Source organism: Tinamus guttatus, unplaced genomic scaffold, assembly GCF_059628265.1.
Source record: "Tinamus guttatus ecotype Peru unplaced genomic scaffold, ASM5962826v1 Tinamus_guttatus_pri_ptg000497l, whole genome shotgun sequence".
Taxonomy (NCBI): Eukaryota; Metazoa; Chordata; class Aves; order Tinamiformes; family Tinamidae; genus Tinamus; species Tinamus guttatus.
The window spans coordinates 3,613,739-3,639,033 of NW_028289031.1; the positions used below are offsets into that span (position 1 = coordinate 3,613,739).

Here is a 25,295-nt window from a genome sequence, read left to right on the forward strand (position 1 = left end):
CAAACCTGTCATCTGCTCAGCACACGCCATACAGAACCGTGCTGAAAACCAGCCCCTGCCTCTCCAGATAAGTACTCTGAATATGCTGGGCTTGGGATATATGAACACTACCTCATGCCCTGGGAACACAACTCAAATCACCTCTGTTCCTCCAGCAAAATGAGAAAGTATTTCATACCGCATGAGGAGTAGCTGGTTGAACCAGAAACAAAGTTATGCTTTGAGCCTTGGCTTTTACATAATTTCTATTTCTCCGCAGTTTTACCAGTTTTGCTTTTCTAGTGCTTGGCACAGTTCTTAGACTTTATCCTATCATCTGAAAATTTCAGATGTCTCAGAACCCCCCACGACATATTAAAATCCACTTAATAGCTCCTCTTTGGAGGATGAGAAGTTAGGAGGCAGCATCAGCCACCAGTTACATCATGTAACCCATCTGCAACTCATCACACTGAAGGGGGTCAGTACAAGAGCTTGAACAGAAGGAGCCTGAAGCTGGCATTCACCTCTAGGAGAAAAAAAAAAAAAAAAAAAAAAACGGAACAAAAATGAACAGGAGAAAGAAAACAATTCTTCCTAAAGTGCTGGGACAGCCCTGGCTCCCAAGGACCCTATAGAGAGCCGCCACAGCAAAAAACAAGCAAACAAAAGCAAACAGATTGTCATCTCTCCAGGCAGGAAGGAGGAATAGGCAACTGTGACATTAGGGTGGAGTTCTCCTGAGAAAACCCACAGCAGTGCAGCAGTGTCTGCAGTCAAACTAAGTCATTTCCTAGTGTAAAGCTTGGTGTACCTGGCCGGAAATAAGTAGCTGGTGATACCATGGTGTCCCTAAAGTATGGAAAGTGGGAAAGTCCCTGGTACAACAGCTAGGACTTCTTGCAGAACAACATGTTGTTGTTCTCCCTCTCCACAGAGAGCAAGCACTGGCCACATATGGAAGCCTATCACAGCTCACATATTTCTGTTTGCTAAAGCAAAGCAGGTCTTCCTTGCTGGGGAGGAGCCCTTTGCTGCCTCTGTGCTCTCAGACGGAAGTGTCAGGGGCAGGAAGCAGCAGAAGGCCAAACCCCAACTGGCTGGATTTGGAAGACATTCGGGTTTCTGGCAGCAAGTCATCCAAAAGCTTCACCTTGGAGAAACCGGGGAGCAAGGAGCGCAGCTGCCTTGTGCATCCTCCGCCTCAGCCATCACAGGGCAGTTAGAAGGAGCTTGTGTGACACACACACCACCCATCCTGCTCCTTGTGCTGTCATTCTTTCTTCCTTACACATCTCCTCATTTATACCTCTTCTGTTTATATGAGAATATTGATGAAAACAGACACAAACCTTTTCCTTCAAGGAGAAGGATTGCTGAAAGATAGAGGGGCCCAGTGGAGGTGCAGGAAAGCAGCTGCTCCAGCTCTCTGAGAAAACAACCTTACAGCTGCTGGGAATCCAGCTGAAAGACTGGCAGGACAAATAGCTCATGAGCAAAGGTGAGTTTCTCTGCTTATGCCTATGGGGAGTAGGACACTGAGGATTAAAGTTTTCCTAGATGAAACAATTTCTTCCATCCACTTGAAAGTATTCACAGCCACATTAAGAAGAGCAGTGCTTTCACTCACTGGTATTATTTGGGCTGCTCTGTTCCTTTACCCGGGTTCACGTATCTCACACAAAGCCAGGCTAGGAAGGTCAATGAAGATGCCAGTGGGAGGTGTCTGCCCGCCCAGAAGGAGCTCAGACTGCCCCAGAGGGGGCAGCGACCGCGCGCAGCACGCAGAGCACCGGGGCCCTCGCGCCCCATGGCTCGAGCGCAGCAGCACCGCGGCCTGCAGAGCACCGGGGCCCTCGCGCCCTATGGCTCGAGCGCAGCAGCACCGCGGCCTGCAGAGCACCGGGGCCCTCGCGCCCTATGGCTCGAGCGCAGCAGCACCGCGGCCTGCAGAGCACCGGGGCCCTCGCGCCCTATGGCTCGAGCGCAGCAGCACCGCGGCCCGCAGAGCACCGGGGCCCTCGCGCCCCATGGCTCGAGCGCAGCAGCACCGCGGCCCGCAGAGCACCGGGGCCCTCGCGCCCTATGGCTCGAGCGCAGCAGCACCGTGGCCTGCAGAGCACCGGGGCCCTCGCGCCCTATGGCTCGAGCGCAGCAGCACCGCGGCCCGCAGAGCACCGGGGCCCTCGCGCCCCATGGCTCGAGCGCAGCAGCACCGCGGCCGCGTGCCAGGGGGTGTCCCAAACCTTGTAGCAAAGGTGCAAGGGACAGCAACAACAAGCAAAAAGCTTACGTGTTCCAGGTGGACACACGGGGAGAAGGCGGCGATGGGAAAGTGTTATGGGAAGTGATGGGATGGAGGCCGCAAGGGCTGGGTGCGCTGAAGAATGTGAGAAAAGGAGACGGAGCAGGATGAGGCATGGAGAGACCCAGCAGGGCGGGATAAACTTGGACTGGGCAAGGGAACAAATGAGGACTTGGGAGAGGGAGTCTGCTGAGAGCAGCAGCAAAAGATGTAATAACCAACTGGTGCACAGACCTCCGCATATTTTAAGTTTCACACCGTGAAAACGTACCTTTTTTTATGGTATCAACTTGATTGGCAGGCTTACCTACATGGGAACATTTCTTCTTAAAAAAAATCAGGTTTAAGAACTTCTTTCTGCATTTTTGCTTTTTAATTAAAAATGGTTCACAAATGTTTTCCTTTTGGATACATCTGATTTAATAATTTATGGAAGACTTCCCATGCTGGATTTTCAGCTACATGAAAAGAGCCTCTTCCTTAACAAGACCACTGTAGACACTGACACTGACTGGTCATCTAACGCAGCATTCACTATAATAAAAATAGGCTGAGCAAAGTGCTCCAAGTTTGCGTGTGTGGATTTTCACACTTGCAAGAAAGTCACCTTTTCTCCAAGCAGTAGTGCCAAGGAGGAAACTTGGAACTTTTCACCTTCTGCAGAGGATGTTACTATGTAACATTGACAAGATTTGAGGGCCCACCGCACACATGCACCAAACCTGACAGCATTCGCATGCGTGGAGTTGTTCACATCTCGGTGCTGAGTGATAATGTTCTCCCCTTCCCTTGGCCAACGTGCACAAAAAGAGAAAAGCTTGGCCATTAGGGGACAGTTTCTGCCTGTGTCACAGGCCCCGTTACACACCTGCATACAAACCTGTGATGTCTTCCTGTTCTCTTAAGGACTGCCTAAGGCAAATGGAGCGGGAGAACACAAAACCGTAGGCCGTTACGTTGGAAAGATCGGTTTTTACGCTCTTGTGTCAGGCAGCCCTTCTGGCACGGCACTGCCCCAAAAGTTCAAGAGCCCGAATGCGAGTCGGGTCTTGGCTCCTGCTCCGAGCGCGCTCCTCCTGGCAGCAGGTCCCTGATAACTCTCCTGTGCAACATCCTAATGCGCAGAGGTACGTTAGATAGGAAAGAACACAGGAAAAAGCAAACAAACGAGTCACGTTAGCTTGATCTTACGGTTGTTAAGCTACACTTGGAACGGCAAGCCAAGGGATGGGGGTCGTTTTTATGGAGTCTAACAGCCATTTCATAAAGCACATTTGTTGGTTTTCTAGGATACTTCTGAATCTCGAAAACAAACATAAGTCAGTGGGAGTGAGTGACAATTTGATGCATCGAAGGACTTTGTGCAGGCAGGGTAGGCAGGACAGTTAATTTAGCTTTTCTGAGGTTCCCAGCTCCCATTCCTCTCTTACGCCTGAGCACCGTGTGGTGACTGGCTCATGGCCACCCGCACGAACACGGCGAGGGCAGCCGGGATACCCCCTGGACGGAGCCGACTGCAGCAGCAGCCTCCCAAGTACCACCTCCCCAGCCCGCTGCCCTGGGCGCTGCCCATCCCGAGGGCCTGGGCAGACGCACAGGATGGGAGACGCCGACACAGGCGGCTCGCGCAGCCTCCCGGGGAGCCGGGGTCTACCGGGCTCCGATAGAGGGTTCATCATTCCCAAGACTCCTGCCCAGACACCACGAGCTAAAGCCAAAGTGGCAGCCATAAAATAAACCTAAGGACAGGATCCAGTCTTTCTCACCAAAAAGCCTTTCAAACTTCACGTGGGCGGAAAGACTTTTCACACCGGCAGACAGCTGTCCTCGCGGGGAAGGCAGCATCCAACGAGCAGGTCACACTCGGGACATTTCCGAAGCAAAAACAACCTACGGATTTTTGTTCCCTGCTCCATTCACGTTCAGAACTTGAATGCTAGGATGGGACGATTGGCAATGGCGAGCGAGGAAAGCGGTTGCTGACACGACAGCAGTGCAAGCACCTGCAGCACCATGGGGAGCCCTACAGCTGACACTACTGCAAAGCATTCTAGTCAGCCTTAACATAGGAAAACCAAGTACATAACCCCCACCCAACCTTTTAATTTTGACTTGCAAGGAATCATCCTCTGATACTTGAGGAGGCAGCATTTAAGTTGCTTAAATCCTTTTTGATTTCCATGTTTTCAAAGATGGGTATTCTTTCCTTGGCCGCAGTTCACCCCATTTGGAGGGGCCTGGCTTGCTTGCTGGAGAGCGGCAGCGGATGGGGCAGTGCCCACGTCAGGGCCGTGGCACCGGTGTGCAGAGCCGCTCGGCTCAACGTTCTCTCCTGTTTTACATCCTGTGTTACATCCTCTCTGTTTTACTAATAGGTGGCAATACTAAGTATTTCTGCAGAAGCAGCTATATAGAAGAAATTACAGTGCTAGTCTCAAAAGTTCAACGCCACAGCAATAGCTCACAATATACTTCGGCAACACCTTGGAGCTCTGTCAAAGAGATGCTAGAAAATGTGAGAATTCAATAGCCAAATGCCAAAGAAGAGGCATTTTTAAGCCAATGTTTCTCTTGTTTGGCTCAGACACTGCCTGAGACTGAAATTCTGCAGCTGCTTCCAATATTTCCACCCCCCCTTTTCCCTCCCCCCTCTCCTCTACACAGAGCAAAGGAAGGATAATAAGGAAAATAAGGAAAGGTGTCTGTGTTTGATGGGAGCAAATGAACTGCTGGTGCTGGATCTTGTGATGCAGGAAAGGGAAACCAAAACTTACAAAATGGGTTTTTATTAAATGAAAGAAAATCTGTTTTGTGGGTCAAATATGAAATAGAATATACAAAAACTTTACATCAGGTCTCTTGTCAAAGAAATTAAATCCTATCTAGACGGAAGTAGCACTCATTCTTTCCAGGAACAAACAAATGGGTGAGTATCCTTCTCACGGCAGCACAGGATCACACAGTATGGCTGTGCTAAATTTCCAGGTTATGGAGAAGAAAAGTCAAAAATCTAACCTGTTTCCCCAACAACCCAGCTACTCCACAAAGAAACTTAAAAACATGAGTTTGGATCATTACGTATTCTCTTAGAAGCAGATGACAGGTAAGTCAAGTGCAGAGTTCACAAAGCTTGCATATCACATTCTCTGTTTCTATACAAATATAAATTGTTCTTTTTTTTAATTTTAAAAATCCTTTTATAGTTGATAACATTTATTTGTGGAAAAGGATGACCAGATGATCAGGTTCCTGCTGTGATGCCCAAACAACTCCATCTCTTTTATCTCCTTCTCTCTTTTGAAGACTGTTAACTCCTAAACCACAGACTGCAATGTTAAAACAAAACAAAACAAAAAACCTTGCTTTTTTTTCACAAATCTTTGCATTACTGTCCTGTACATGAAGGTTCTACAGAGCTCATAACGTGTCTTTGGCATAGCACACCACGTCCAATTTAACACTTTTTTTTTCTTTTAAAAAAGTATATTTTCCTTTAGTAAAACACCTTAAAAACATCTACTTCTGGTTTTGTAAAATAATGTGTCGCCTCTTGTGTTGCTTTGCAAAATATACACACGCATTTTGGAAAAACATTGAGAACTGACATAAGGGACTCATCTGAAGTCTGATCTGTTTATGGGAAGTAAAACATAATTACAAATCCGCTCTTTTGTACGAATGTCACATAAAGTCATTCAGTTCAGCTTCAAGTGCTGCTGCCATTTCATCTGCTTCGGAGCTGCTTCCTTCCTCGTCCTCGTTACTCGATTCCTTGCTGGATTCACTGGCAGCATCATCTTCCTCCAGCTTGCGCTTGTGACCCCTGAGGGAGAAAACAGAGATAACGGCTCTGAACAGAGGTACCCGGCTGCTCTTTATCACAGAGTCTGCTCTCCTACTCTATTTCTTCTATTCTTGGATAGGAGAAAACAACCTGGAGCCCTTGAAGGTCTCTCAACTTACTTTTTTGTCTAGATCTGAAAAAAACAAAAGACGCTTTTAAACGAATTGCACACACACACACGCGCCTGATTTTTTAATTGCTGTTATGTACTGGCAGCTGTGGGTACAAAAAATAAAGTGCTGTTAATTTATTGTTCCCATTCTTCTGAACAAGTGATCAAAAGGAAGTACAATACTATTTGAAAAATGAGTTATTTCACTTTAATATTCTAAAAATAAATAAATACAAATCTATCACATCAATACTAGGAATGGAGTTATCAAAGAACGTTATACTTTTACAATACTTGGAAATTCACAAATTTCCTTTTTTAAAAAAGGAAAATAAAATCTTAATTGATCAACCTAATCACGACTCATGAATATACCAACCAAGGAGTAAAATGAACAAGCAAAACTGAATTGCGTTAGCCTTATAGGAGACATGGGGTATATACATTATAACATATACACGAGGTATGTGTTATAACGGTCAAGAGTAAAATGACCAAAACCCAACCTGTCTAAGAGTATACGGAGTAAAGAGCCACGAGGATCACTGCAAATGCCAACTGCTTGACCGCTCTGGCCAGCATCTCCGTCAAGTCTGAAAGGGGGCAGAATAGGTGGACCTATTTACCCCTCCTTCAGATCGCTTACACGAGGAGATCTCTTAATATCACTTCTAGTTTTCTGTCCAGGAGTTAGAGGGGGTTTCCCCTTGAGAGCCTGTTCCTCCGTGCGAGCACTGCACAGTCTCGCATCCCCTGGATTTCCGTGTGCCCAGCGCAGGGCTCTCCTCCTTCCCTTGCACGTAACACACGGCTGCTCGCTTTGTCGCTTTGCATTAGTGCTGCTACTCTGAAGGACAAAATTCTGGCCATCTCCTGAGAATTATGCACAGTTTGAACAGGCAACTGATGTGCACCGTGTTCCTGGTTGCAAAACACTTCCAAGGAATGCTCCAACTGGGGCATATCCAGAAGCAAAACGTTTTGGACTTGCGGCATCCTAAAATCTCTTTTCTCTGCCAAGAGGGAATTTTATATCAGAAAAATACTTCTGAGGCAAAAGTTGAGACTTTGCACTGCATTGAATTCTTAAAGATTTGTAGAAAGGCCTTAAAAAAATCCATCCTTGATCATTTGATCAATATTCAAATGGGGAAAGAGGTGCAAAGTGGATACCTCTTAGATAAACTGTCCTTTCTGCTGTTAGACGGGGTTTCATTAAAAGAGAATGGATACACAATTACAGGAATGAAACATTGATAAAATGATCTTTTATCTTTTGGCTAAAAGGTTAAAGAATAGTTAGATCCCTTTACTTGTACAACTGCAGAGAAACAGCACAGAGCAACGAAGACCTCTGATAGATAGAGACTTGAACTGTTTTGTGTATCCAAATAGTAAAGATGGAAACTCAAACTCATGAGCTCCTAAACAAAACTGAAGCACAAGGCAATTCTATTTATTATTACAGAAACATTTTTGCTGCTATTTCCCCAGAAACATTAATCCTCAGAAAACCAGCTTGCTTGGTCTGTAGAGGTTCAGTGACATTTGAACTCCCCTCTCGGTTTTTCAAGGAGACTGACAAGTCAGGAGCTGAGTCTGAGTCAAAACGTTAAGAGGACGGTGCTACACTGACCCGTTTGGCTTTTATGGTGCCTCAGTAGGACCAAAAGATTCACTGCTGCTGCTTTGCTGATTAACTTCCTCTCAGGGTTTGCCTTTTTTTTCTATCTCTTTCAGCAGAAGGTGGCAGGAATAATATTCTCGAGAGGTAAGGCTGAAATCCTAACACTCTAATTGGGGGCAAAATATCAAATAGAGGGGAAAAATGAAGGCATTTCAAGGTACAATTCGGAATGTTTTGCTACCTAACCCCAAGTGTGGCCTGCTGAGGGAGTTATAGTGCACTCCGTGCAGCTTAACCTGCAACAAAAAGCAATTCCTCGGATATACTAGTGGTTTCCATGCAGCTTACACTAGCACGCCATTCAGACAAGAAGCACTCAGATTAAAAAATGCCCTATAGGAAGAAATTTCAGCACATTGCCATTAACAACTATACAAATGAATGTAGCTTGAGCCTCACTCGCTTACTTCATGATTATTTCAGCCTTTAGAGATAGAGCACTCTTTTAGTCATTAATGATACTATTAGCTACAGAAAAGGAAGCTGGAAATTAAAGAAAGCTGCAAGAGTTTTACTCAGCATAAGAAGAAAAAGGTTGCGCTATTTTTGAGTTGACTGAGTAGTGGATGAGGACTACACACTTAGCAATAACCAAGAAATAAAGAAGGAATTTATAGCACATTGGTCACAGTTAAAACATTCCTGTGCATCTCTCCACACCAGTTTTTATACCTATGTACATATAAAACATTTTATATACGTTTTATAACATTACATCTGTTCAAACCTGTAATATTATACCTACTGAAAAATAAACCCAACAATCTCCCAGCAATATGGAAGACCCACAAAACTGCAGGTTATGTGCTAAAGAATAAGGCAGGACCAGCAGCCTTTTAGAATCAGCCCAGATACGCCTTTTAGAATCAGCCCAGATACTGTAATTTTATGGATATCTGAATCGATAATAAGGATTCAATGGAAAAAAGATCTGTGAAGAAACACGTATCTCAAAGTCAGTTCACTATTTCCTAGTGAGAAACTATTCATTTACTAAGTAATTAAACCAAAGGATAACGAAAAAGATTGATTCCTGCAACAAAATCACCTTTTTACATAAAGCTACTCCACAGCAACCAAATTTCAGTAAGACTAATCCACAAAATACAGGGACCCAAATTACCCAACCTAACTAGGTAATGAAAGACTGGGGCTCCGCTCTACAAAAAGACATTCTGAAAAACATTCAGGGACGATCCTGGCATATCTCTGTCTCGTGCTCCGTTGTACTGAACAGGACTTTTGGAAATGTGAAAGATGAACTGCAGACCATGTTGTCAGCCCTTGTTCTTTTGGAAAGCACGTAACGACAGCACTATTCCACCGCACTATGAAGACTTCGACTCACTCGAAGGAAAAGACATCAACAGCAACAAAAAAGAAAACTCAGCAAAACATTAAGTCTTCTGCTATAAAAAATGAAAAATCTTTTGAGAATGTATTGTTCTCATTAAGATACAAAGATCTTTCAGATACTTTACAGATACTCAAAAAAAAAAGTGTTTAAATGGGTGTTATGAAACCAAATGCAAACCTAATGCTGATAGAAGGATGCAGGAAGAACATCAATAAAATAAGGCTGTGTTTTTTACTTGCAGAGTCTGAAAAGACAGATAACACCACCTGAATTGCTATCTCCAGAGAAAAGCGGCGCATCCCCACGGCAGTATATCCATTAACATAACAATTTAAAATGCGTATTTTCTCCCATATTCTGTGCACACTTCTAGTTATTTCAAGTTTCCAAGTGCGCACCACTTAAGTGAAAAAGCCAAAAGCAGAGTTCCTTCTTAATATTGTACTGCTGAATCATTTTGTCTAAATATTGTAGACATCCATTAGCTTGCTTTGCATTTTAAAGCTTAACTTTGCTTTACTACTATTGACCAACAAATGCATGGAAAATAGCTCAATATTTCAAACTTCATATACAAATAATTAAACTTTCCAAAAGTTGAATTGTACTAGATCTTCAAATATCTTATTCAGATGAAAAACTCATATAATTCATATTTTCTTTGCCTTTGTATTATATCTTTTCCTTTCATAATAATCAGTGTTAGGAAGCACTCCTGCTTATGTGATTTCACACCACAAATTTCCTTCTCAATGCTAATTACAAATACTCTGAAGTTTTAATTCTAAAGCCCCCCTCCTTTCTTTTTTTTTTTTTTTAAGTAAAAAAAATGATACCAATTAGGAGTAGTATTCTTATTTAAAAGAAAACTGTATTTTAAAAATACAGATATTTAAATAAATTATTGGTAATGACAAATTTAAATCATTCTGATATTAAAAGTAAAAGCACTTGTAAGTATACATGCAGAGAAGTTATTTTTAGGAAAATTTAATCTACGCAACGGTAATGAGGAATCCACTGAGCAGTATCTATCCGAAGTGATAAGAGCAGAAGACACATTCCAGAGTTGCAGTAGAGCGTGGTTGAGGCATGTGACAAACAAAACAGGGAAAAATGTTTTAAATCAAGATTTATTCAGCTCTAGATCTGCTAAAATGAATCACTAAATGATGACTACAAAGAACAACTGTGAGTTGAATAAAAACTCCACTCTTATTCTTTCATTTATATTTAGTTGACTGACAGAGCTACAAAGAAGAAAACAGTGAAAATGGTCCAGTATTTGTCACTTCTACTATTGTAAGGTTTTACTTTACAATTCACTGAAAATAAATACTGCTCAGGGGGAAAAAATGCTATTAATTGGAAAACAGATTGTCTCAGGTCTGTTTTGCATCTAAATTATGGTCTTTTAAGAAATACAATGCTATATTAGCATAGAAACATCTAACAAGCAAAAGAACTAAAAGTGAAATGTATTTCCAACCATTTTCTTTTTTAAACAATTACTCCAGAAATCTGCAGCAAATATATACAAGAAATTGTCCTTAAATTATACCTTAAATTCAAAATCCTCACAGACCTCACCCCCACTCTGCTGAGAAAGAAACTTCTAGATCACTGCAAATCGGCCTGTTTTTCTTCCAGACTCCTCCAGTGAGGAGAAGTGGAGTCCATGTGGAGTCCATGTGTGGACCAATGGAGTACCTGTGTTTGATGTTTTCCGAATGGGCAACCCATAGTTTTGTCTGCAGAAGGCAGGCCTTGCAGCCGGCACCCAGCGTGGCCGGCTGTTTCTGAGCGGGAACGGGCTCGCTGCGGCCCCACGCTGTGCACTGGGCCCGGAGGCGAGCGCGAGGCTGCTCGGGCGCCCCAGCTGGGACGCAGGGCCTCTCTCTAGCAGATCTATGAGGCTTGGGGGCTGGCGTGTGACAGCTGGCAGTTTGTCTTACTCATAGAAAGGAGGAACTTCTGAGGAAAAACGTCTTTCCTGTGAGGGTGACAGAGCCCTGGAACAGGCAGCCAAGAGAGGTTGTGGAGTCTCCTTCTCTGGAGATCTTCAAACCTGTCTGGATGCCACCCTGTGCCACGTGCTCCAGGTGTCTCTGCTGGAGCAGGGGTTTGGACTAGTTGGTCTCTGGAGGTGCCTTCCAACCTCTGCCATTCTGTGGCTCTGTGACTCTGTAACAGCAGCGGTGGAGCCGGAAGGCGAACGCCGCAGCTGGGGGTGGCACCGGACCGCGCAGAGCAGCTTGACCCACGTTGGCGCAAATGGCCCCTCAGAAACAAGCCGATTCCGGCTGCAGCTGGAGCAGCGGTGCTGGGAAGCACAGACCAGTAAAATGGGATCTAGCTGCATCCCAGTGCAGCCTCTTGCTGCTTTAAAGCTCGGAGCCCCTGGACACTGTTCTAATGGTGAAAAAATACGCTGAAAACCTTTAAAATGATTTAAAAAAGCAGCTTTGTAGATCTCTGAAATGTATACTCTGTTGTATATCAAAACTGACTTGAAGTGTTTTTGAAGGCAGAAAGTTGCAAAAAAATAAAAAGAAATCCACAAATTAATACAATGTGCCAACGATACTATTCAGTAGATTTTGCTAAAACATCCCACTGAACAAGGTTAAATTTTTAAAAAATTTTGAGCAACAGAAAAGTTTGACAACGGGCTCCCTTTCCCACCAGCTAATTGAAAATCATTATTTCTTGCCTGGCAAATTAAAAAAACAAACACAGTAGCGATAAAGCTTTAAAATTAAAGACTATTCATTTTCAGTGCACTGCAATAATAACTACATTGGATACAACAACTGAAAAGCTGAATCTATGATTTTGTTTGTACTGCTAAATCGCAAATAGGTAAACTGCGCCTGTAAAATATTACTAGGCATTTTATTAACTTTATGTTGTTTCAAAATAATTATGTGGATGCTATACGAAAACATGCAATATTGAATGTTTCTTCAAAAGGAAAATGCAACACTGGCAGTTTTATATCGTATAACAAGTGATCTTGTCACTAATTTGTAGAAGACAACAGAAAATTAAATATCCTTGTCAATATGCAGAACGCCAGGCTCTTATCTGACACTTTTGTAATGGAAAAATGTACAGGTGCATTCTGGCATATAATCGCTTTATTCTAATTTAATCAGATACAAGTACAATGACCTATTCTCCTTTCCTGGACATCCCTCTCTCCCCTTTCTAGACTATTGCCTCTGAAATAACCTCCCAAGAGGGGAGTTAGGTGGTATTCAGACAAAAAAATACATGTCAATCAAGAAGAATATATTTCTCTTTAAAGCTTAACCAGACCTTTTCTGTTTGAATCAAGTTCATTCTCCAGCCTCATCTACTTTACAAATATTACCCATTCTAAGAGCAAATGTCAGCAACTCGTGCTGTTAAACTGGTACTGGAAATAATCTATGTGCACACCAACATACCAAGCCTGGAGAATTTAACCACAGTTTTGAAGAACCAACTTTGTGTTCTAGCAAAACCTCTATGAATATCCAATTTAATCTGTGTCCTCTCAATAACAGTAATCAAATGCTATGTAATCTACCTCAAAAGAGGCTTAAGGAAAGTTTCTTGCCGATCAAAGAAGGACAGAGCACTGGCATTGCCATTTATGCTCATTCTCCAACCTGCTCCTTCAAGCCACTCACCATTTGTACTCCCTTGGATGAGATCACGACCTGCACTACTCCTTTAGGCCACCTGCTACGTCTATAACAGTGCTAATCTCTAAAAATCTCTTACACTCCTGTGCAGCACCTGTAATTGTGGGCAGGAGGGTAATTTATAGTCCATAGAGATTTTGAGCAGCTCTGAGAAGCCATAATGGGAGAAAACAAAGATCAACCAAAACAGCAGAAGCTTGAAGCCTTCCCTAGTGCTTTCAGATACTTCACAGCACTCCACAGCTCTACTTGGCTTTTGCTTGAAAATGTCCATTGAAAGCTGTATCACCTAATTTCTGTTACAGCAAGCACTGTAGTAGATAGCATTAGATACTGATGAAGATTAATGTTCTGTGTTTATGTCTAATCACTGGATATCTAAATACCAGTGAATATACTTTTCCAAAAGGTGTACAATAAAAATTTTAAGATGGAAAATGTAAAGATTTAGTGAGCAAATTATAAGTATGAAAACATACCTTATATTAACAACTCAGAAAACAAAATGCATCTGATTTCTCTTGAAAAAGTCAAATATCCGTCCTTCCTCTCTGTTCATATAACTGAGCACAGGCAAAGTAGTGTTTAGAATCCACCGCCTTTTCAATCGTGTTACTATCATCCAAATACTGAGAACAATATTCAAGAGAAATATTCAATTGTAATTAGCATATTACAACTAAAGATGCAATAAAGCTTATAATAATGCTGGGCTAGCATGGAGGCTAGAAATAGAATCTGCTATCATTGGCTTAAATAATCATTCTGTGGATTTCATAAAAGCTGTATAACAGCATAGAGGTTTGTGCATTTCAACATGGAAATTGTGGTTTGCCATCAAATCCAGCAAACAGATTCTGAATATGGCAATGCTGAAGCATGTGTGTTCAAGGAAGGTTAACAGTTTCTGCTACACTTTGCCTGATGTGCCATGTCTACAGTTTTCCTGTGCACTTTCTAACACTAGCAAAGTCGAGGTACCTTGTAGCTGGGGGCTAGAATGGCTATTTGCTACAGTTTCATTGCTGACGCAGGGTTCTGGCTTGTACCTATGTTCCTGAATTATTCCTTTTCCTATACTAATTGGCAAACAACTTTCTTTGACTAGCCACCTTTATGCACCCTTTGGCACATACTGAGTCTACTGCATGAATATGGACAGAGATTGAAAAATGAGATTTATCCAAATTTGAATAATTTCCTAATTTGTGATGTACCAACTGGAGACCACACAATTGAGAAACCTGTTCCAGGGCACCTGCTTGGAACTGCTCTTATTAAATTTTGTGCATTTGTTTCAGCATTAAATCATCATTCATAAAAGTATTCTTAATTCACTTATATCTATTTTCTCTGACCACAAGATACAGGAAAAGTTGATTAATCTTAAATTGATAAATAGAGTACAGATTAAAAAAATGTAATTCATTTATAAAATTCTATCTCAAATTGTATATCAAACAGTTAACTTTTTATTATTCATAAAAAATTTAATTAGCACATTTGTATCTCTCTAGATAGTGAAAGGAACAACCTTGGAATACAAGTGTTTTGAAGGAATTTGAGGAAAATCTCTCCCTAGAAGATATCTGTACATAGAGGAAGAACATAGAGAAAAAGAAACTACTGTCTTCAAAACTGCTTGTATGTAGATGCACGTAGATCTCTCATCCTACAGAGAATGCCTGAGAAGAATGAGAATAATGACATTTTTTCTAAATTTAGTTGTTACTTCTATCCGAAAAAAAGAAGGAAAAAAAGGAAAGGAAATATGATGGCAGAATACCTGTGTGATGAAGATTTATACTGTCTGCAACTACTAATTCTAAATCTGTATTTCTTCTCTCATGCAGCTGCTTTGTAAGTTAAAAATTCACAGATTAGCATACATATATATATGTTAACCCATATATGTTATAGGTTACACCAAGTTATCTAGAATGCTACAGTGATGTTGTCAAAGCTTTTAACTCTGCTTTTAATTGCTCTTCCATCACTTTGCTACTGTTTTCACTGCATTACTGAGATTAAGTGGAATTAGCTAAAAACATCCTTCTACGTTGTTCATTTACCAAGAAGACAAGAACACCAACTAAGAACATCTCCATTTCATTCTAGAACCTCAAAGTCTAACCACGTCACCCACTCTGTATGGACACCGGCAAGAACACCATCTCAGTGGGAGTGTGGAAGACTCATAATTCCTTTAAAATGTAACACTTGGTCACTTATTTCAGAGGAAAAACACATATGCTCTTCCCATGCAGGTATATCCTCAAAAGAAATCCACTTGTGCAAGCTTTCTCTTGACACAAAAAGTAAACCATCCTCCCCACTTTCCCAGATGACTGAAACTACACAGTCCCCTCAGGCCAATGCTCTGTTGCCTGCCCAGCTGTGCGGGATGGTACTTCAGTCCTCTAGGACAGGAACAGCTATCTGCTGTTCTCCTGTTTAGCTTCAATGAGCTGTCACCAGGGAGCTGGTGACGCTCATGTACTGGAGGCACAGGGGAGTGAGATTGCCTTTCTAGCCAAATTAGATGACTTTCACCTCCGTTTTATAAGGCCTATACAAGTGAATGTAGTATCTGTAAAAGACACCATGCTATTTGTACTTAGAGGAGGCCTACGCTGATAAAACCTGGACCTTGGTGTTACCAGATCACTAAGAGACATGGTTTTGATTTGGATCAGAATAGCTCATGCCAACATACTTGCCAAGTCAAGTAAGTTGCATACAGTATTTACAGCGATTGTTGTTTTTATGCTAGCTGCAGTAAGACAAAGTCAGCTTTACTGACTGACAACACTTGATCCAATGCACAGTCAGCCCTACAGTTTACTCTATCAGTATTTTCTGGAATAAACCTGAACTAGCAAAAAACAGTATATGTTTGATCTGCACCTTCCACAATGTCTTTTTTTCAGATTTTTTTTTTTCATTACACTGTCCTAAAACTAGCTACAGCCTTTCCTGTACATCTAATGGAACAGGCTTCTGAGAAATGAGACCTTTCATATCCATTACCAGACCAGAATAACAAGGTACGATTGATTCTGCTCTTACCATGTGGTACCTGTCACCAGCTCATGTATGTATGTAAAAAGTATGATTAGCAAGTTACACAGCTATACACATACATGGAAGAAGTAGGGGTATAGAGGCGTTTCTCTGGGTTCTGAATGCCTCTTACGCTACCAAAACAGTCCCAGTGCTTCAAACAAGGTAACGAAAATTAAGACCACAACAGATTACTCTCCTTCATTTTACTATCAAACAACGAAAAAATAGGAGCAGAGTTTGACATACCAGGCAGGGACTTGGCTGGAGCAAAGAGCAGGCAGTACCTTACACGAGTTAGCAAATAAAATCACCTTGCAGGACCTCTCCAAACCAACTCTCATTACACTCCAAGGCTGAACTGCCTGAAACGAGGACCTGCTCAACAGGCACCACGCTCCGAGGCAGTCTGCACAGCCAGGTCCTCTTGGGGGGTTACTGCACATGTGAAACAGCAACAGAGAAGCAGCCTGGCCAAGTGGCAGGAGCTTGCTGATAATTCTGGCACCTCCGGTTCAGGTAACACTTCCCAATCTTGTGGGCATCTGGAACACTAAAAATCTTGTTATCAGGCTTAGAGATACTACTATTCCAGGTAACACATCGATATTGAAGTAAACTCAAGTGTAATATATACATTACATACATATTATATAGCTATGTTATACACATATATTACATATATAGCTATGTATCACTGAAATTATACAAATTTCAGTGTTTTGTATATTTTGTATTACTCTTGATTATGTCTACAGGCACTGTAGATTGTCTGCCTACTATGACTGTTTTTATTAACCAATATCAAGTTAAAAGCTATTTCATTACCTCTTTCCTCAGCCCTTTCTTTCTCCCTTTGTGAAGGCCTTCTCTCACTTAGACTTCACTGTTTCTAAAAGAGCTACGTTTCTTTTAAACAAGTACCTGATTTTTATAGTTCACTCCTAGGAAATTCAGCTGTTCTACACTAGTGCTGCTTGCAGATATATCACAAAAAACCCTATTTTTCACCAGGCTCTAGCCATTCCATTGCCCCAAGATGGAAGCTGTTGTTTAATGTCTCTGCAGGGATGAAAGGCAGCGACTGCAGAAAATGTTCTACTTTAAACACTGAACCGTTAATGATAAATTTCAGCGCTTCATCCAGAACTTGTAGGTTATACAGATTCCTCAGATCATTACAGATAGTAGGAATCAGAGAAATACAAGAATAGCAACAATTCTGCTAGAAGCTTTAGTGTTTATTAGCACATAAAAAAAAAAAAAAAAAAAGACAATAAAAACCAAGGTAAATGCTCTCAGGTCTGAGACCCTACATTATGACTCAAAATACCAGCATTTAACAATTCTTATGGAATGTGAAGACTATTTAGTATTAAAATAATTAAGAAAATAACGATAATACCACTTTCCTGACTCTTAGTAGCATATGGTCTTTCATTACCATCCTTCCACCAAGGTATTAGAATCATTAGCACTTAATCTCAGTAAATCTACCAGAAGTTTAAGCCAAGCAATATTGAAATAGAAATACACATTGAGCAAAAAAAAAAAAAAAAAAAAAAAAGGTACTGACTTCTTAGTTCATTAGTAAAGACTCTTGATACTAAGAGGACAGATTATTTTCAAATCTGTTACTGAAAACATTTAGTATATGAGAAGTTTATGCTATTTTTCACATTTTCAGAGATGCCTCTCCCCACTGCTAACTACTTAATCATTGGTCCATTAATAGATATACCCTCAATATACATAATCATGTGCAATTCAAGTTATATTACCTACACACAAACTCACACTTGGTAAAGATAATACAATACTATAATTGAATATAATTTAAATATCTGAATAACTTATAGCTCTTTTTTTTTAATACCAGGGAGTAAAAGAAGCTAAGAGCAGATGGCCACTTTCATCAGACTGCATTTCAAAGCATTTTCAAACTTCCCACCTGACCTGGTCTGGAACACACATAGGTATTTTAAATCATCACTTTGCAGGAAAAATATAGTGCCGTATGCTTCCTATGTCTTTTAACAACTTGCAATGATTTGAATCCTCCATATTGTCGAGGGAAATGTGAAGATACCGCAAAAACTTGTTAAAAGTATCTGGCACAATGTCAAACTACCACTGTTCAGCTTTTCACTGAACAGTGAAAGAAACATTTACAGAACTATAACATCTTACATCGCTCTTAATGTAAAATTGATTAGATTTGGGCAAAAGTGGAGAATACCCTGTTTATTATATCACCAAATGCCAAAGAAAATTGGCAAAAAGCTACATCATATCCATATGGAGAGAGATGACTGCTTGGGAAAAACTGTTTCTCAAAAAAAAAGGAAAAAAAAAAACAAAACAAAACTGCTATTTAAGTTTTATAAGCTTGCTTTGAAAAAAACATCCAGGTTTTGTGCACGTGTATATTGCTAAGAAATGATTAAGTTTTTTAGGAACCCTGTAGAAGAAAAGTCATTCACATGTTTTCTCCAGGAGGGCTCATCCTGGGAGAACCCAGTAAAAGCCACTAGTGACATATATTAGCTCCCTTCAACAGCAGCTATGGCATCTGCCACATAACACTCACAACAAAAGCCATGTATTAGTGATAACACCCAACTTTTTCAGACTGAGATCACTATCACAGACCCTACAACAGCAGTGAGTGATGGGCTCCCACACAGACTCGGTAAGTGGCCCTTGGAGGTCACGTATGTACTGGGCTTCTGCAGCAGCGCACAGAAGAGCAGAGGCAGCTCTCTTGGAACAGGTGCCATGTTATAAATGTGTTTAAAGTGTGTAAATACAGCACTTGTCCCACTTAGTAGCAGGAATGACCAAGCAGCACGTTATACAGCTGCCTTGAAGTTAACCCAGACTCTACAATTGAAGTCTACAGTTGAAAAAAGCTAGTTAACTTGGTTAACTTGGCTGGGACAGAGGGTATTTAGATTATAAAGTTAGCTTGCTAAAAGTCTCAGGGAAGATGCTCATCTATTTTAGAGGGGAAAGTGCTGCAACTTGACACTTTCAGCAAACTTGTACAAGCTGTGCACTTGCTTCATGTAGAAAACACAGAGAAATACAAGACCATTTCAATCTCATGATCTAAATGTGCACCAGCACCTTGGGTAATTTTAGCTCTAGTTAATAGCCTGAACGTGTGAAAGTTTACACTCTCACTGTTCTCCCGTATGAGGCTTTTTCTTTCCTCAGCCAGTTAATGCATGTGTTTCTCCTTAATTAACAGATAATGTATTACGTGTTTGCAGTAACTCATCAGTTAGCAACTCAAAGTATTTCCAGATCCTTAAGCATCAGCCATGACGAGTGGCTTTCTTTGATTCTCCTCCAGCAGACTTCATAGCTCTTGCTGAACATGTAGCCATGATGCATGTCTAGATTCTTAGAAGAAGGACCTCCAGCTTAAGTGGCTGAGTAAGCCTGCCTTCCCTATCGATTTATCTCTGTCTTTCTAAAGATATCACACCTAACTGTACCCGCTCTTCTTGACAATGGCATTTGTTAAAACTGACAGAAACTACAGAATTATAACAAAGAAACGTCCTCGACCTGTCAATAACATAAAAGTCTTCCTGGCAGTCTAACTGCTAAGCTTCTGCCAGCACTAAGGTCAAACTTCCTGTCAACTCATGCAACATCCTTTCATGATAATTTTGTGAATTTTGGTTTTGTTGTAAATGGTGATGGAACCAGTCTGAGTATCTAAAAATCCCCTTGCACAATGAAACTCTGGTCGATATGCAGCTTTGCATCTGCAATGTTGTATTGCAATTATCATTTAGAAGAATTATATTTCTACCTTAAAGAAATGTTTGAAAAAATTTGGGACCCATTCCTTACCTCAAGCTGTATACCATGCCTTAGACTTTACATCTTTTTCTATTAGTTTCCATAAAGCACACTTTGCACCCTCCTTTCTTCCCTGATTTATTCCAGATTTTTCCTCATCCTTGCAAATGAAACTTGCCTTTTTGCTAAGGTATCCAGATATCTCTTGTAAGCAACATGGATGTTCCAGGCATTACCCTTTGAGAGGCACTGGCTTAAGGTTCATATCTTCCTGCAGTAAAGAAGCTTATATCCACATAGCAGCTGGGAGAACTTAATGAACACAGAAGTTTAGTAGGAATTTGGAGAGGTTATTTTGAATATTAAACACTTAGCAATGCTAAAACTGTGCAGAAGGTGACAGCTTATATAAAATAATTTCTAATTGATAGAGTGGAGGAAAACTTGAGTGGTTTGCAAGTATTTGTGCTGCTGCTATTGAATTCTTTTGGGAGATGGACCTTTCAGCTGAGAGGAACATGCTGTTACCCCTCCTGTTTTCCCAACTTTGATGCATTATGTCAATCACAACTACAGAAACCTATTTCTATTGGGAACACCTTTTAATAACCAGCTGCTATTGATTAAAATTTCCTTCCAACGAATCACATTTGACTGCACTGCTTCTTTGTTTTACAATCATAAAAAGCAGGAGCGGCCAAACTGTGTGCTTAGAGTCACTTCTCTCTCCTTCTTTCCAGCCAGGTAGACAAGGATTGGACCAGTTTAACCCCGACGACAGAAAATAAAACTGTTATCAACTGTATTAGGAGTACAGTGCAAGAGAAACCAAGCATAATTAAGATTCATTGAAAAAAGATCCACTAAACAAAGCTGCCTTTGTTTTGGCAGTGCAAAACAGTGCATTATGGCTTCTATACTGCAACACCACAGCAAGTTCTCAGAAGGGTGCAAAATCCAAGTGAATTAAAGCAAAAACAAAGAAAAGAAAAAAAGAACGCTTTGGAGATAGCACACTGGAACCCTGCCAGACACATCCCAGGTGTACTGTGTGAAGCCACCTCACATTTCTGGGGAGGTTTATAACCTATCCAAGAATGACTGCACTGCAGAGCTTATCCTAAAAGTTGTGAAGCTTGGAGGTGCTGGACTTCAATTTGTACTGTACCAGCTAAGCCTCAGCTTTTCAATATCCACAGCTATATTTCTTGCCTCGAGTTGCACAGTCCAGACACTCTTTACTTAATGCTCCCAACTTTCCTTCTAACACCTACCATGGTACCGCACAGCAGTGAATCTCACTGCCACCATCTCTAGAAAACTCCTGTCTCATGCACCACTATTTTGGGCTACTCATGAGAGACTCACCAGAAATTTTATGAACACGTGAAGAGTCTGATGCTGAACGATTAAGCCTGCAGAGATGTGAAACTACTCACCATCTCCCTGTGATGGGATCTCAGCACCGATCTGAGGGCCTTGGCACCCAGAAGACTGATGGTTATTCCTCTGTGGGGCTTCTTTGCCCAGGTCTGCTTTCCCTCTTCCTCACCCAAACACATCCAGATCATTTCAGAAGAATAGCTGCACGCTGGTCCTTTCTCCATCACAAGAGCACAGCTTTGATAGATGGCCAGATAAATTACTATAATTATTTCTACTTTTCCATTTCTTCTCATCCTTCACTGCCTTAAACACCCCTCAAAACCATCTGATCCTTTCTAGAGTTTTCCACATCCTTCTTGTACCTCTTCTTTTCCCCAGCTGCCATGGGGCCTTCCGGAGGAAGAAATCATCTTTTATGATGTATGGCATTTGCAATATGCCACTAGTTTATCATTGCCTAGCCCTAATAGGCTTAGGGAGAAACAAAGCTGCCTTTTCAATGGTTCATGGAACTACACAGATCAACCAGCCCCACACTTCCCATAAGTGGAGATACCAAGCATTATCAAACATAGTTTGGTCTCTAGTGTTTGAAAGACTGATGCATCAATGATCACAGAGCAAAAAGTAACATAGTCAAACTAATTTGGGCTATATATTATAAAGAAAAGATATTAATGGATCTATCTTTGCAAAACTTCTGAAGATTTGCATCACTTCTCCCCACAAAATTGTGCATGCCAGAAGACCATGGTAAAACAGAAAACAGAAATGCCTTCAAATATGTGCAGACATTTAATCTGTCTTCATTCTAAATTTGCAGGAGGTCCCCTGGCAAAGTTCTGGTAAGAAGAGTTTTCTCATGGGATAATCTAAGTTTCTAGAACAAAATCCTATAAAAAATCAAGAAGCACAAGCACCCACCAGCTTTCATTCCAAGTAAAACATTCCTTTATTCATCTGGACTAGCAAATGTCTAGCTATGTGCCTGTGTTTCTCTGCATAGAAAAAGCTGTGTTTCTATATATTTCCATGCTGACCAACTGCAACCACTGCTTATCAAAGACTTTCTCAAGCCCCCCCCCCTTTTTTTTATGATTTTCTTTATATGTAGATGCACACTGCACCAACGAGAGTAATAAGCAGCTAGAAATATAACTATATCTGCAATGTAATTGAACTTGTAGCTAATTCATTTTTAGTATTAGCTTGAAAATTTAGGCTGTTAAATTCATTAACAAGCCTGAAGATAGGAATTTCTCACCATCTTAATGGAGTGCTTACATAAAAAACTAAGCCATGCATACATTTAAATTATACTGCTGATTTTACCATTCATCAGTGAAGCTCTTAGAGTTTAAGCAGAGTTACCATTTGAAATTGTAAAACTCATCAGTGTACTACAAGGTCCTATTATCTAAATGATCAGGAAGAAAGGACATAAAATTGTGTGTGCTGTCTTGAAATAAGGCTATCAAAAGTGACAAAAATGGGATCCAATCTTCAACATGTAGTAAAGTTTAAGTGGAATAGTATTCCTGCTGACTCATTTACCCTTGCAGTTGACACTGTATATAGCCAGAAAATAATGGGTCACATGGCCTTTTATTAAAAGGAAGCACAGAAATAATGTGACCGTAAGCCACAGACATCCTTTTCAATACATTTCAGTTTTACTGGCTTCTCCTTTGACTCCTTTCCTACTTTCATTCCAGTTTTACTCCTCTGTGCCATTTGCCACACCATTACTACACTTCAGTTCATTCTTCAGAAGTATTTTTCTTCTGCTGCCACTTCCCTTGCTATCTATGGATAAACACTGACTGTGTTTGCATTTGTTAGGTAACTTAGCTGACCCAGATAGAGCAACAGAATTGGTGCTGGGGATGAGACATCCACGTTATTTGGGTTTGGGGCATTTTACTTTGGACTAGCTCTAATCTGGTCTTAAGGACCAAAGATGCATTAGAAGCTGGCACACAGCAGACAAGTTCTCTGAGCCAACCCTCTGCCCCCTTTTCCATGTGGAGGATTCCGGTTCCTGCACTTGAGAACTCCTCTGGGATGCACGCCACTGCATTGTAAAGTGGTGACAATCAAGTGGAGGACTGTAAAAGCACACTCCTGACCTGAACTAGAGCTCTAACTGAGGCACAACCTGTAAGTACCATAGTGCTCTTCCACTACCACCATGTATGCCTCCTCTAAGAGTCATGTACCTGCTACAAACATGGGCTGCGACTTCACTTCTGACAACTTCCTTCCAGTGCTTACCACCACCTCTATTGTCATTTCTTCTTCAATTTAATTTTCTATAAATTCAAGAGAAATTCTTCATGCACTCAACTCTGGTGCTACTAGTTTATTCCATCGAGGATCCCTACTCCTCAACCAATTACACCATCACGCCTTGTTGCGTGGCTTATGCTAACTTTGGGAAGTCATTAGAGCCGAGGTTAGGGCATGTAACGTGAGAAATGCCCAAGAGCTTCATAGCGAAAATAACCTACATTTGGTAATAATGGTCTTTATAAACAGAAGGCTATTAGAGCTTCACAGAGAAAGCAACAGTTTTCTATTACACATGGTTATAATGCTACCCGGTCATCATTTTAGCACTCTTGGCATATGGCTTACCACATTAAAGGAATGAAATTACATTCAAAAGAAACTTTATGGCAGACAACGGATTCAAATCCTGCATCATTTAAGTGACAACCCATCAAACATTGCTTTCATAGTTTGAATGACACACAGAAATAGACGATTCTTCAAAACTACCTTAGAAATAAATTACAGACCAATTAGTGACATTACTTTTTACTTTTGCTATTTTCTGAATGTATGAAACAGTTTATGTTTTATGACTAATAATATTTTAGACTTGACTTTTTCTTTATGAGATCATAATATTTAATTTATTATTTGTTAGCACAGCAGCAGCAGAAAATTAAATACAATAACTATTAATTAAGGATATATAGACCAAGATAACTTCTGTTTAATAAACAAGCAAATTGGCACAGCTCATTTCTGTAAAATCCCTCTGGGGAATAGTTTCCCCAATCAGATACCATAAAATAGAAAATGAAGAGAAAAAATATTTTCACTTCCATGACAATTTTTCACTTGCATTAAAGTATTCCAGTCAATATTCTTGAAAAGAAACATTCTCTATTAACATCTTAACTTACATAGCTAAAAGATACCTATGCCACGACCCAACATGTTAATAGGCCTTGCAGTCCTTCAAGTAATAACACAGTATATATAGTTACACCCCCCTGATTTGAAGTGGAAAAAACAATAATAATAAAGCTCTCGTGTTAAAGAGTGATTACAGCAAATTGGGATTTAATTTAATTAAGCATTAAAGCTTAATTAAGCACCAAAAAGAGAAGTTGACAATCCAATTTTTGCAGTAGAAAGGCCTGTAGACACTGTTATGTTTTATGTTAGCAAAACTCTGCTGGGAAGAGGGGACAAGACACAGGAAAGCGGGTTCAGTTCCTTCACAAAAGCGGAATGGCCTGGGCAGGCAAGGCCGCCTCTGGCCCGCCTCAGCGGTGGGCCGCTCAGCAAGGCCGCAGGCCGCGCCGCTCGCTGAGGCCGCAGGGCAGCCGGGTCCTGCTCCTCAGCGAGTGCGGCCGCTCGCAAAGCGCCGCTACGGATAAACTCTGCTCCGCAGCGTTTTTAGGCAGTAATTTCTTCCCAGCGGGAAATTTCAGGAATGCCAAGCTAGCAAATAAAACGAATGTGATGCCTTCCCTCAGGAAGCATTACTGGGTAGCCCTTAGCAATACTTTGCCTAAAACCAAGACAGTTGTTAGCTTTTTTTTATGTTCTGAGAAGATACTGAAGAGCACTATAGGGTCAGCATAGTAACTTGTCTTCCAAGACAGGATCAAAACCAAGCCTTAAAATTTTTCCTGTTGCTGCAGTAGGAAAGTGTAGTTTTGCTATAACAAAGCGATCAGAGGCACTGTAGAAGAAAACTCAAATGGTTATTTCTGAGTTCACTGCCTTCAACTGTGGCTATATTTGACAATAGCTT

The 25,295-nt window shown here is 41.0% G+C and overlaps 1 protein-coding gene across 1 annotated transcript in view; it reads right to left on the reverse strand.

Moving 5' to 3' along the window:
* Nucleotides 1-5,770: 5,770 nt before the first annotated feature.
* The window catches only part of CTDP1 (CTD phosphatase 1), a 101,465-nt gene continuing 81,940 nt past the window's right edge, over nucleotides 5,771-25,295 (reverse strand). The window contains exon 13 of the mRNA XM_088533411.1: nucleotides 5,771-6,107. Coding sequence (XP_088389537.1) covers nucleotides 5,966-6,107 — 142 coding nt within the window. The 3' untranslated portion in view covers nucleotides 5,771-5,965. The remainder of the gene's footprint in view (nucleotides 6,108-25,295) is intronic.